Genomic DNA, 13,893 nt, shown 5'->3' with positions numbered 1-13,893 from the left:
TACCCCTTATGTTGCGTTCACACCAAAAAGAGTACTTATGGCGCATTTATACTGCAGGCCTCGCTCGGCTCGCTCTGCCTCGCTCGGTTTGGTTAGGCCTTATTAGACCCGGCTCACTTTAATGCTGCGCTCACATTACAGTTTAGGAACTGGGGTAGTTACCATAGTAACGCAGTGTAGGCGGGGCGATCGGCTTTTTGGCGGGCGGAGCGACGCTGCATACAACTGCCGTGACGTCATCTTCAATGCGACACAACTCACAAAACACACAACAACAATGGAGGATGTGGAAGCCATCATGTCCTTGCTTCTTGGTATGTGGTGTTTTCTTCTTAGGTTCACTGTTTTAAAAAATGCTGCAAGGTTCACCGTTTTCAAAAATGCTGCAAGCGTCCCTTAATACATGCGACACTAGGGATTAAGTCGCGCGAGAATTGTGACGATTTTCTCTGACCAATCAGCAGTCGTCACTAGTTTAGCATATTCCGCCCGGTTGTTGGCCCCGCTTGTTGGCCTCGATAGAACCACGATTTAGTCGGGCCAGAAAAAAGGTGAAAAAGTAGCCCCGGGCCAAAACTAGGCCAAGTGGAAGCGCAACGGGCCCCGCATGGCTCGGCACGCTTAAAGCGAGCTCCGCGCCGCAGTGTGAATGCGCCATAAGGTAGTTTCGAATTAACACTGTATTAGAAAGGAATTGACACGTTATAATTTTCCTTCAGATCACTTCCTTCAGAAAACATACCACAGCAGCTAGCATGTTTTCTAACATTGCAATCCTCAAACTTTCTTCCTTTCTTTAGTTTTCATTTTTGAACATTTCTGGCACTTTTTTTGTAGATTTTGGAGGCCGGGCAAAACTCTACAAAAGCCAGACAGAAGAGCGCTACCAAGCTCCTAATATTATCCAGAAGAGGCGTTATTCTGGAAGTATTTATGAAATCATGTTTGCTTAGTTTGGCTGAACGTACAGTTGGACAATCAAATAGTGAATTTCTGCTCCTAACACACGTACAGAGAGCTCAGCGCTGATCTGTCGATTTGAATCAGGAACATTTTTCAGACAACAGAAATGTCTAAAACCTGCAAAGAATGAAGAAACACAAATATATAATTCCAATGAATCATGTTTGCACCGGCGTGTTTATGTGTGCGTGCACCCACATAGGTGGCTGGATATGACACCAGTGGGCAAAACCAGGGCAATGAATAACAGAGAGATGAAGGGAGTGGAAAGGGAAAGGAACAGCTGCTGTGGTGGGAGTTGAGGTGGGCTGAACACTGCTGGATAAATGTGTCTTGACTGTGGACAGAGAATACTGACAGTGTGTCTGTCCTTGACAATGGCAGGATGCTTGTTTCAAAACGAGGAGGAGAGCGATTAGGATAGGGCTCATGCCTCGGCTGTTTTCTTTTGAATGTGGTAATGACAAGGATTCCTGCATCCTGCGAGGAGAGACGGTGTCCCACACAACAGTTGGAAAAGATGAATTTAATAATTAATGTGATGGTTGCCATAGTACAACGTTTGGAAATGTAGTTTTATGAGATTGAAATAAAGCACGTAAGAGTTAGGTTTTGGTTATTGTCATCACCGTCAAATATCAGGAAAGAGTTTTATGATGGTAGATAGAATAGAGTTTTGAAAAAGGATTGTGTTTTGATGACAGTCAGGTCAACGTTTAAATAGTAAAATATGCTATTACAAAACGGCATCATAGAAACACTTTAACCAAAGATATTTTAAGCGCAGTGTTTATTTACTTTATCTCTCTACTTCACTATTTGGCTTTTCAGCGTTACATGTCATGAAGTGTTTACTATGCTGTCAATGTTGACCTAATGAACTGCAAACTCCCTCAGGAGGAAACATAATAGATTTTTTCCCAGCCCACATGAAATGAATTTTAACCAATCTACTCATTCAGAAACACCTTGGTGCTTTTCCATTCTAATCTGAAAATGAGAGCCCAATTGACCATTTTAAGCTTTGTCTAAAGTTAAGTGTCATCTGCATCAAAGTGAATCCACGTATTATAGTTCATACTTCAGATAACAGGGGTCAGTCTAAGTATGTTTGTGTCATATAATATTAGCATATATGCGTGAATACGAAAGTATCAATCTCCAGCAGCTGGCGGTATGTGTTCACATGTGTGTGTGTGTGCGTTCATCTTTAGAAACCTTTCGTCTGTCTGTCTGTCGGTCGGCTTTCCTCTCCTCTCTCTTCACCTTCAGAGGGAAGGACACACATTCCAGCGCTGCTTCCCGAGTCTAGCCCTGGGCGACGCTCAGCCAGAGCTGATAAGTGACAGGGGCCCCAGCCCCCACACAGGAGGGCCACCCCCCCTCGCTTCAACACACACACACACAGACACACACACACACACACACACACACACACACACACACACACACACACACCTCCTTTCCTCCCTGCCCTTCAGTCCACAGACATGCTGCTCGGGAATTCTGCCTCTGCCCCATTCAGCCCCACCACCCCCTCGTCCGAGCCCCCCCCCCCCCCCCCCCTGTCCCCTCCTGTCCAGAAAGACGTGGAGGTCTTTAAAGAGATAGATTGGTCTTTAATTTTTGTGCTAGCCTGGTCCAGTGGCACTGCTCCCCGCCCACCTCCTTTGTCTCCCTGTACATTTACGAGCTGGACTGAGAGTGAGGAGTGGCGCTTGAAGGCTCAAATGGGAGATTAATCAATCTTGACGAGTGATTTAATGCAGAGATTCTCTTTCATTTTAAAATGTTTTTCCGCAGGTAGCTTTAATGACTGTTTCCGCTGACAGGGCTAAGAGTGCAGCTGCTTGGAGAGTTCAGGCAGAAAGGCGTGGGGTTTGAGCAGTTTGGGTGTGTTAAGACAGGTTCGTCAGGTACCTGTGGGAGGGTATGAGGTTTTGCTTCAAGAAATACTCTGATTATAAACAGTATCATTTATATATACGGAATCTCTGTATATAAAATGTGTTATTTATCCACAGTCCAATGACAATAACACCAATCCTCCTCTGCTTCACTTTCTGTCCCTCCATTAAGCATTCCTCTCAGACCTGCACCAAAGGCTCTGAGCTAAAAAAAACTCCTGACCACGAGTGTGTATGTGCCCTCTGCGTATCTCCACGAGTGTGTGTGTGTGTGTCTGCGTATGAGCTCGGTGCTGTGCCTGAATGTGTGTCAGCCTCAATTGCTGGAGCCTATCCCAAGTGTTCCGTGGTGACCACACAACACAACGAGACAATCAGAGGCAAGCCCACGCCAGCGCGGCGAGAGACATTAACACAGGAACTGCGGGTCATGGGGCAGAGGAAAGGCAGGGCAGGACAGGGGAGATGAAGAGGAAAGTGGAGGGAGGTGTAAAGCCACAGGGGGAAGGAGAGAGAGAGAGAGAGAGACTGAGAGTGAGGAGAGAAAGGAAAGTAAACAACAATAAAACAATAACACAAGCTTCAAGGCAACTTTAGGTCTTCCGTGCACTCTCATGGCCTACAAGACATCAAGAGCTTTAAAAGGTTTCCTGGCCCAGGTTGGGTGGGTGTGTGTGTGTGTGTGTGTGTGTGTGTGTGTGTGTGGTGTTGGTGTGTGTGTGTGTGTGTGTGTGTGTGTGGTGTGTGTGTGTGTGTGTGTGTGTGGTTGTGTGTGTGTGTGTGTGTGTGTGTGTGTGTGTGTGTGTGTGTGTGTTGTGTGTGTGGTGTGTGGTGTGTGTGTTTGGTGTGTCAGAGATGGCTGCATGCGTGAACTGCAACCCAATGAGCAGGAGGACTGTGGCCCTGTGTCTCTCTTTCTGTGTGTGTGAGTGAGCATGCACAGACCTGAAGCTGTAAGCATGAAGAATGTGTGTGTTTAAAATTCAACTTTTATAAAACTGTGTGAACGCTCTGGTGCATGGTTTTCACTTTGTATGTGTGTGACTAGGAGTGTGTGCTGCGCGTGTGTAGCCGTGCCACGCGGGCGCTTCTCACCATATCTCTGTTCCCCCGGGATGACGCAATAAATATAGTGGCTCCTCAAGACTTCTGGTGTCTGAGCAGCGTCCTCTCCTCGGCTCTCTCATTGCCGTCCCCTGTGGCCTCCTCCCTCCCTCCGTTACTCCTGTTCCCTCCATTCCTCCCTCCAATTACACCCTCTTCCTAAACACAGTAACCTCAGAAAAACACACCACACCACACACACACCACACACACCACATACATACACACAACACACAACACACACACACACACACACCAGCTACACCCAGCTGCTGTCCCTGTACACTTCCACTTGAGGATGACCTCTGCTCAGCTAGAGTGGGATAAAGGGAGACGAAAGGAAAAGCAGCGCAAAAAAGCAGGTAGTAAAAGAGCGAGGAGAAATTGTAGGCGCGTTTTTTCTGTGCAAGAGAGCGAATATTATCGGGTGATGTGGGAACACTTCATTCCTGTTTTTGCAACAACAGCGTACATGTGCCTGAGGGCGAAACTCATTGGTTTATCGGTTTTAAACTCCCTTTTCACCTGGATTTCTTATTCTTATTCTCCCAAAAGGTCTTGTGTTTCCTATCTGCAGCTACGGCTCTGCTGTAAGAGTACAGTCCCTCTGAGACAGTCCCCCAAAAAATCATCCCTGCACATTGAAGAAAACTGAACTGGGAGAAAATGCTAATGAAAGCGTCGCTTTGTACTAAATCCCTCCCAGAAGAGTTTAAAAAATAAAGTGTTATTCTGGAGGAAGAAACGGAAATATACACTTTAAGAAACAAAGATTAAAATATATTCATACAATTTTGAAATTAAAGGTTTTCTCCAAAATTGGTTTTTTGGAAATGAATTTTTTGTAATAAGCCAATTTTGGAAAAAAAAATGAAGGGGCCTATTCTGCTCACTTTACAGGTTCATATTTTATATTTAGTGTCTTCTACTGTGACATGTTCTCAAAGCTTTTGATGTTCAAAAAGGTCCTTTATTTCTTCTCATACTGCCTGTGCTGCCAGCACCTCTTTCACCCTCTGTCTGAAACCAGAGGCCCAGTCTGGCCTCTGATTGGTTGGACTGTTCGGCTCTGGTGTGATTGGTCAACCGCTTAGAGACCTGCCCCTTAGCCTATCACATACAATAAAGGCTTCTCCAATTCTCTAATTTCCCTCCTCGACTCCTTCCTCGACTCCTATCGCTTTGTGAGGGAGGCGAAGGCAGCAGGCCGTTAGAGGAAATGAGAAATCCTCTCTGAGCGGTCCATTTTTAAAGAGGACGTCCATTAATGATGACAGCCAGGCCCGGAGCAGCCCTCTGTCTGATGGACAGATGGTGTTCATGACGACTATATATTTACTTTGAATTCATTCACAGTGCGGTTATAATGAGACAATAAACAGGCCTACAGATGCGGACATTATAAAAATATATACAATTTCAGAATCACGTATGAGAGCACTCTCATAATAACACAAATCAAGGGGGGGGGGGGAGTGTGTGGGAGTGAATCTCCCTCTGGAGAGAATTTGGGGATTTTAGCCTTTGCAGACCATTTACATGCACACACATCTATATAACACATTACAGGAAAGGGAAAACCACAAAAAGCAGAAGCTTGAGTGGAAAAAATGCTTTCCTATTAAAAAAATAAAACAATGTAGGTGTCCTAATCACTTCTCTGTCAGAATGTCGCCCATGGAGTTGTTTTTTTAGATTTTTGTTTAATCTCTCCCTCTCTTTTTTCAGATCTAGGTGCATCAGAACCGTCTAAGAGGGCTGCCCCGGTGGGGGCCGGGTCGTCGGGGGGGGCTGCAACCTGCGCAGGGCGCGGCCGGGTGGCTCAGCTGATGAAATCATTCAGCACCGAAAGCACTACACCCCCCGCAAAGAACCCCCCTCGCGGCATCAAGCCTACTCTCCCCACCAAGCCAAGCCACTTGCGTCTAACGACCACACCTACTGTCAGGTAATCCTCGCACACTGATGCACAGGCGACAGCTGAATCCCACAGATTCAAACAAAGCCACACTGGACGATGTCGGACCCCCAACATGGAGCCTCAGCCAGTGGGACAATGGGATAGAGAACTCCAAATATAAAAAAAAAAAAAAGAAGAAACTGGCAATGTCTCCATCACCCTAAAGCACAGCAATGGAAATGCTTGAATGTAATGGTTTTCTTTTCTTTTGGATGCTGCAGTACTGTAAACACTCTTTGTGGGAAAGAAATTCCAAAGCAATTATTTGCAATGTATTTTTCCAGGGAAATGACTATCACCTGTATTCACACGTCGATGCTTTCCACTTGGTGTAAAATGTGGGAAAACTATTTTTTTTGTAAAATACACAAATCCTTTACAATATTGTTTACTTACCAATGACATTTTCGACCAATTATGAGTCAGGTTGAGCTCATATAGAGACACAGGACAAAAGATAAGGCACGGGCAGACATAATGGGGTGGAATATGGCACAGTAGGGTCCTCCTTCATGTGGCTGTCTCCTCTTTGGGAATACTGCAGGGTTGTTTATTTCTCACAATGCAATGTATGTGTCCCTGTGCCACCTGGCTGCGACCTGTTGTGGACCAATGACAGTGCCAAATGCCTCGTCTGTCAATCCCATTGGATCATGTTAGACAGTCGCTGCCAAATAATCCTGCTCGGTGTTACTCTTTTGCAATTTTTTCAGTACTATTTTGGAGATGTTTGGTTGTACTTTTTCCTTTTTACATTTTCTATAGGGAGAAAGACGTTTTGTAATGGAATATTTAACATTACTACAATGCTCACTTGTACAATGAGATCATTTTTATCTTTGACGTCAAGTTGTATGGTGCAATCAAAGAAACAATAAAATTGTGTAACTTGTACACCTTGAATCTTTTGTTTTGTATTATTTTGTCTCTGTATGTAGCTTCAATCCTCATAATTCTAAACTGAGATAAAAAATGTTTTTAACTAATTGAGAAACTTTGATTAGAAAGCAAAACCACAACAATCATAAACGGCATCAAAAACATGTGCATGCTTCACAAGGGCCAGTATTTAATAAAATGTTTAGCAGGGCCACACATGTTTCTTGTTCCGATATTAATATGAACAATCAGTTAATTCTACATTTCTGAGGCATCAATTACATTTTATATCTTTAATTTCCATTTCAGATTGCTGCTCCTAGTACTAGGATGGTTTAAATGCAGAGGCCAAATTTCACTGTGTGCTGTGTGGGGTTCCATCCCTCCAATTCTATCTATCTATCTGTAAACTCAGCCAATGTTGCAGTAGGCGTATTTGTTTAAGAAAATCTCCGTAGCAAATGAGTCTGTGTGTGTTTGTGTCCTAGCATTACTATACTTGTGGGGACCTAAATCTGTTTACACAGTCACGTGTGGGGACTTGCCTCCCTTATGGGGACAAAATGGAGATCCCATGAGGGGAATCATTCATTTTAGGGTGAAGATGTGGTTAGGTTAAGAGTTAGGCATGTGTTGGTTATGGTTAAGGTTTGGATAAGTTTCCAGGAAATGCATGTTGTGTGTGTGTGTGTGTGTGTGTGTGTGGACTGATGTGACAATAGTCAGTTGTTCAGTCGTTTCGGGAAGTTCAAAGGACAGTGATTCATTGAGACTACTCTCCAAAGTACCATCATCTTAGTTTTATTTCTTTCTTTTGAACAAACTTTCACATTTGTTTTCATTACCAGTCATTGTTTCGGTCAAGAATGGGAATAGGAAGAAGCTTAATTAGGATATGTTCTGCATGTGGAACCAGATGTGCCCCCCCCCTCCCCCTTCGCCATCAGATCCTAGAAGAGATTCCTCTTTGTTTTTTTCAAGAAGACATTATAAACATCTGACAAACTGCTGCTCTGATGAATATAACTATTGTTAGTTTGTTAAGATTATGTTTGGGCAATCTGTGCGTTTATTTGAAAGTGACAGTCGAGAGAAACAGAGAATGTGAGAAAAATAAATGCTGGGTTGGAGCTTAATATTCATTCAGAATTTGACAGAGTACAAACAGCAGGGTTTTTAGCAACATTTATTTTATGCATGTTTCATTTTCCTATTCATGCTGGTAGGAAATAACAAACAAAAGACACATTTAATAATTGATTGTATGGAGAATTTAGGAGTAAAACAATTGCAACACAGTTCAATCGCTTAGATGGTTTGAACTTAACTGATAGGAAAACATATCCTTTAAATGCGGTGAACGTGTGGCTTATTAATTTCTCATCCGAGAAAAGACCATTCAAAGTTTATACTGCTGCCACTCAATATGGTAAGCTGATTTAAAACCTTGCTGTTCAACATGTGTGCATATGCAAAATCATTACTTTGTCCAGCTAAACGCATGTGTGTGTATGTTCCCATTTGCAAAGTCAATACTTCATTATTTCAAAACGTCCCTGTGTCACATCACAGGAGAAGTGATATGTCTCTGCTAGAAAAACCTTCAAGCAATGCCCTCCTGTCCAAGTACACATGGATCTTCTTGAATATGTGTGTAGGCCCTCATAGAGGTGTCACTAGCTCACAGGGAAGCAATATGTGCATGCACTGTTTACAATCAAATGAACAGTAGGCTCATTATAAGGACTTATATATGAATGATTTTCACTTTAAAGCACACACTGCTGCAAAACGCTGAAGCAGACAACTGTGAGATGCCGCCCATATCTCTGTTTCCCAATGAGCCCAACAATGGCTGTGGCTGTTCTCTGATGCGCACAGACATCGTCGAGCAGTTTCCAGGAGATATCTGTGGCAAGTCCCTTGGTATGCCCCCCCCACACACACACCCCCCCCTCCTCCCCTCACACTTCTCCTGTTCATCCACCGAGCCTGGCCACTGCTGTCGTCATGGCCCTCCGACGGGAGATAAAAAAGGCTGTTGTTGTCTCCTCGCAGGAGAGATGGACGCCTGTTTCTCTCCTTTTTTTTCTTTTCCCTCCTGCCTCACTTGCTTCCCACCCACAGAAAAGAAGAAGTGAAGGGGGGAGAAAAACAACAGTGCAGAGGAGAGAAAGAAAAAAGCTATGCTGCGTGCTGTGGCGTTCCACCACACCACCAATAACCCCCCCTCCTTCTCCTCCACCAGACCCATCCACAGCACCCCCAGTAGAGAGAGAAAGGGCGAGAGTGGAGTGGAGAGGAGGGAGGGGGGCCGGAGCCATGTGATACGGAGAGCATGCGGGCACAGCTTCACCCCCAGGCAGAATGAACGGGGGCCTGCTGTGTCTCTCCTGCATGATTAATCTGGCTGAGGGGCAGGAGGACTGCCACAGCCCTGCCTGAATTAACTCCCTACTCTCCAGGTCCGCATGAACACACACACACACACACACACACACACACACACACACACACACACACACACACACACACACACACACACACCAGCACTACACCCATGGTCAGACTCAGGTTGATAGTGCTTCGTGTGTGTGTGTGTGTGTGTGTGTGTGTGTGTGTGTGTGTGTGTGTGTGTGTGTGTGTGTGTGTGTGGTAGTAAAAGAATACCTCTAAAGTTGATTCTTATTGAGGTATCTGATTCCGGCTCCATTAAGTTTAACTGTATACTTGTCTTTCACCAAGGGCACCGTCTCACTGGCGTTTATGCACTGACACGACACTAATCCTTCAAAGAGTGCCATGATGGTCGGCCGCTCAATGGTGTTGGTTTTTAAGGTAGTTCTGGGTTTCTGTGAGTCATCCTCTCATGTGACCTCATGTCTCTCAGGCAACATAGTGGATGTTTTCTGGATCCGTTCTTGTCTTTTGTGTAATTTATTACAGGCAGATGGTCCAGGAAATGTGGCTAACTCTTCAAATTTCTCCCTGACAAAGAGTATCTGGCATGTGATGGTCAACATTTCAAACCAGCATGACAGATTCTGAGGAGTCCTGTCATATAGTCTCACAATATTACACTCAGCTAATGTAGACGTGATGTCGGAAAATAATGTACACTGTCCCACCCACGACTGGCAGGCCTGATTTCTTCTGTGGTTGTGTTTTAGTGTTTCTGTGAAGCAGGAAGTGCTGTGAGGACGGGGTATTGTGCAACAGGGGAGACGGAGCATCCAAAGGGAGGCAGAGGGTTAACATCCTGCAGTCCGCTCCACATTAACTGGAAAGGAATGAAGTGTCAAGCATGTTTTCACCACAGCGAGACGGTCAAAACCCGACCCCCTCCTCCTCCCACCAACCACTCACCCCTCAATCCTTCTCCCCCACATCACCCTCACGCCTCCCACTCCCAACAACCTCCCACAGCCATGACCAAATTATTTTCCAGCCTCCCGAGATTTGCAGTGCCAGACAAAAATCTGCAGCGCACGCTCAGCCTCTCTCAATGTCGTTCTGAAACCAGTAAGAAAAAGGTCCTCCATTTCACTAACTTGGCCTCAGTTGAGCTGGCGCTTTGTGTGATTACTTGACAGATGTAAATTGCTACCAGCCATACAACTTGCCCGTCTGTGTGTTTACTTTCTTTATCTGAACAATGGCTTGTTAAACTGCCATGTTTTGCAAGAATCAAATGAATCTAGATTCAGGTAAGGTCCTGATACAGGTGTTCTGGTTTGAAAGGGTTGAATGAAAGTATTGAAGGAGGCAATGAGAGGAGAAGAAAGCACAAGACAGAGAAAGAGGACGTACACTCAATGATTGAGAGAATAAGTAAAAGGGGGAGAGGAATGAGAGTGAGGAGAGACAGAACGAGGGAGGGAGAGAGAAAATAAGCCCCACCAGTGAGCAGGCCACACAGCCCTGCCAAACTGCTAGAAAAAAAAGCCCCCTCTGTTTTATTTATAGTGCGCTGTATCCATGGCAACCGGAGAGGTCAGGCAAGCTGGGCCTGCGCTTCACCCTGCTCTGGGGATTAGGATTTCACAGAGGTTCTCAGATGTGAGGAAGGTGGGCTCGAGCAACTCGCTGCTCGCCAACGCAGCCCTCCTGCCTTTTGGTGAAGTCTGGGCCCTCCGAGGGAAGAGAGGGGGAGCAGCCGGGAGTCATGGGAATACTGTGGGAACGGTGGTTTGTGGGTCTGGGAGGAAGGCACTAGCACGCAGGGGAAACGTACACGCACGCTGGCAGTTGCGTGCAGAGCCTGTTTCCATTATGTGCTTTCTGTCACATGAACGCTTATTGGAGTTTTATCCTTTTTATGCTTTGTTTCTTAGAGCAGAGTCAAAAAAGGTCATGCAGGGTCATGGGAAACTTTTTATTTTGGCTCGACTGGTACTGTTACTGTACAGAAACGACTAATATTTCTGGTTATACAAGTAAATACAACTGTACAAATGGTGACAGATAATCCCCAGAAATTCTAAGATCATTGTGAAAAAAGTTGGAGCTTGGCTAGAGTTGTGTTCTCACTAAGAAAGATAAATCATTTCCCCCGCTTTTTTCAATATTTGCAGGCTTGTTATTTTCATCCAAAGAGAAACTCCTTCCAAAACAGCTCAGCCAGTTGGAATGAAGTATTTGGATGAGAGAAGCAGAGAGAGGTAGAGCGAGAGTGAGAGGGTTAGAGAAGAGATGAGGAAAAAGCTGATTGCCCTGCAGGAAATGCACGGTGTGACTACAGCAGAGACCTCCAGATTCCTCCTGGGGCAAAGGACGTGCGTTGCTAGGAGATGGTTGTTGGGCTGGTGTTGCCATGCGTGGATGCTGTTCCCTGCCATGCTCTGATGTGCAGCAGGACAAGGATTCAATACTCTCTTAGGGAGCATGTGTGAAAGGACCTCAAGAGCCATGGAGGAAAGAAAAAAAAACTGTGGTCCATCATCATCGTCATCATCATCAGGGACTGTTAGTAATGACTTCCCCTGTCTCTAGGGGGCACTCTTAGCACCTGATTCACGGGATCAACAGAGCCAGCTTTCACTCCCTAAAACTGTGACCAATCCAACGTCTGTGGTCTCCAGAAATAGATGTCACAGGCTCATGATCATTGGAGTCGCCTCGGAGGTGGTCATTTTCTTCTCCTTGAAGCTGCTTATGAGGGTAAAGGAGGACAAGATGTCAAAGTATAAAGAAAGCAAGACATTCAACCCCCTTGGAAATTGAACAATAGGCTCAAGTGGTAACGTAAAAACCAGAAAAACAGTCACCACTTAGAGTATAAAAGTTAGAAAATAAGTTACATAGATTTACTCAATACCAAAGCTATCTTTGCAGCAACTCCACAAAGAGAAAGAAAGAATATCTACGCTGCCTTCAGAGATCGGGGAACAATGATCGTACTTATCCAGATAAGGAAAAAAAATGTTCCCACACATACCTGACCATGTACACACATAGTGAGAGATTAAAAGGAGGGACAGATAAGAAGGTGGCCCATTCAATGAGATAACCATTCAGGTGCCCGAAGACCTTGTTATTCTTAAACGATTTAAGTTTGAAAAATGTGCCAATCATTCAAAGGTGAACTTTAGTAACTATAACATAATGGGTTTTAAACATACTTTTATTGCTGACTGGTGAATTCAAGCTTTAAAGAAGTGAAACCCAAGGATGAAGGAAAATTCATGACTGCAATAACATGAAATTACATTTGATGGCCCATTATATTTCTGTAACTGAATTGGAAATATATATTTTTACATCCACCGACTCAAAGTTTGTGTTTTGATGTCTGCCTTTTCTTCTCTTTGATACTGTATCTTTTTGAATTAACAAATCTGAAACAGGGTAACTAACAGAGAAGTTGAAAGGATAATGAACATTTAAAACCTTTTAGGGATGAAACACAATACTATAACCCCCAATTTGTTTGTAGGCCTTTTAAGTGAAGCTGTGTTGTACATACGATCATATTGAGGCAGCAACGTGATTACAACAGAGCCAAGTTTATCGACACAGTACAGCTTCTAAAAGGTTATAGGAAGTTGTGTTCATCTTATTTCTACAATATGCAACAGCCTGTCAGTAGACTAATCTGCCTCATACACGCCACCATACTGTAGCAGTGCAGACACAATATCATGTCTCTGTGAGCAACAAGAGGATTATATACTATAGCCTGTAATGATGTTTACACTCACAAAGGTTAGCAGGAAGTAAATTATATTGCACATTACTGCAAATAGGTTTTCAGTGCACTCTATGAGGTAGGTAAGTAATGAGACAAGTACTTCAACCTGAGCAACATGAGCAGCCAGGTCCATGCCCCCCCCCACTGACTCAAAGCCCACCTGCTCCAGGCTCTGAGGCCGCAGTCTGAACTCCCTGTGGAACAAACTTCACTCTATATTCAATTATTTATCTGAGATGAGGATGTAGAAAATGATATGACTATTATTTGTTCACCTGCTTCTCTACAGTCATGCAACCAAGGTTTTATGTTATTTATTCATTCATTTAACAGGGACAGTGCACGTTAATTAACATTTCTGTAAATGTGCCAGTTAGCCAAGAGGCTATTTTTCATCTGTAGTCCCTGGACAGATTTTAAAAGTCAACCTAAAACACATTTCATTTTAAACAAGTAAATACAATACATTTAAAACATGCAACACACATTACTGGAATACTTAAAGGGGACCTATCATGCAAAATGCACTTTGTGATGTCTTTTATACACAATTATGTGTCCCCGGTGCGTCTGGGAACTCACGCAGCGTCAGAAAATAAAACCCTCTCTCTTTTCCTCCGTACCCAAATCTTTTAAAAACAGGTGTACAACGAGCGGATACAGATTTGCTGCCGATCTGACGTCAAATCGGCAGCGGACCCACAGAAAATTGCTATCAGAAACAATGCCTGACGTGTTTTGGACGTAATCTTTGTTTACATTAGCAAGCCTCGCTAACACTCAGAGCTAACCTGTACTGGAGAGCACATGTGTTTAAAAAGCAGGAAATAAAAAAAGGAACTCACCTTGTGATAAACCCTCAACAGAAAAAGCATTTGAGCTCCATACTG

The 13,893-nt window shown here is 44.2% G+C and overlaps 1 protein-coding gene across 1 annotated transcript in view; it reads left to right on the top strand.

The window, feature by feature from the left end:
* The window catches only part of LOC104948137 (uncharacterized protein PB18E9.04c), an 18,394-nt gene extending 11,557 nt beyond the window's left edge, over positions 1-6,837 (top strand). Inside the window, exon 8 of the mRNA XM_010774300.1 lies at positions 5,703-6,837. Coding sequence (XP_010772602.1) covers positions 5,703-5,926 — 224 coding nt within the window. The 3' untranslated portion in view covers positions 5,927-6,837. The remainder of the gene's footprint in view (positions 1-5,702) is intronic.
* The last annotated feature ends 7,056 nt before the right edge of the window (positions 6,838-13,893 follow it).

Source organism: Notothenia coriiceps, unplaced genomic scaffold (assembly GCF_000735185.1).
Source record: "Notothenia coriiceps isolate Sejong01 unplaced genomic scaffold, NC01 NC01_scaffold00013790, whole genome shotgun sequence".
In the NCBI taxonomy this organism is placed as follows: Eukaryota; Metazoa; Chordata; class Actinopteri; order Perciformes; family Nototheniidae; genus Notothenia; species Notothenia coriiceps.
The sequence above is the reverse complement of the archived record's forward strand: the minus strand, read 5'-3'. Positions and strand labels throughout refer to the sequence as shown.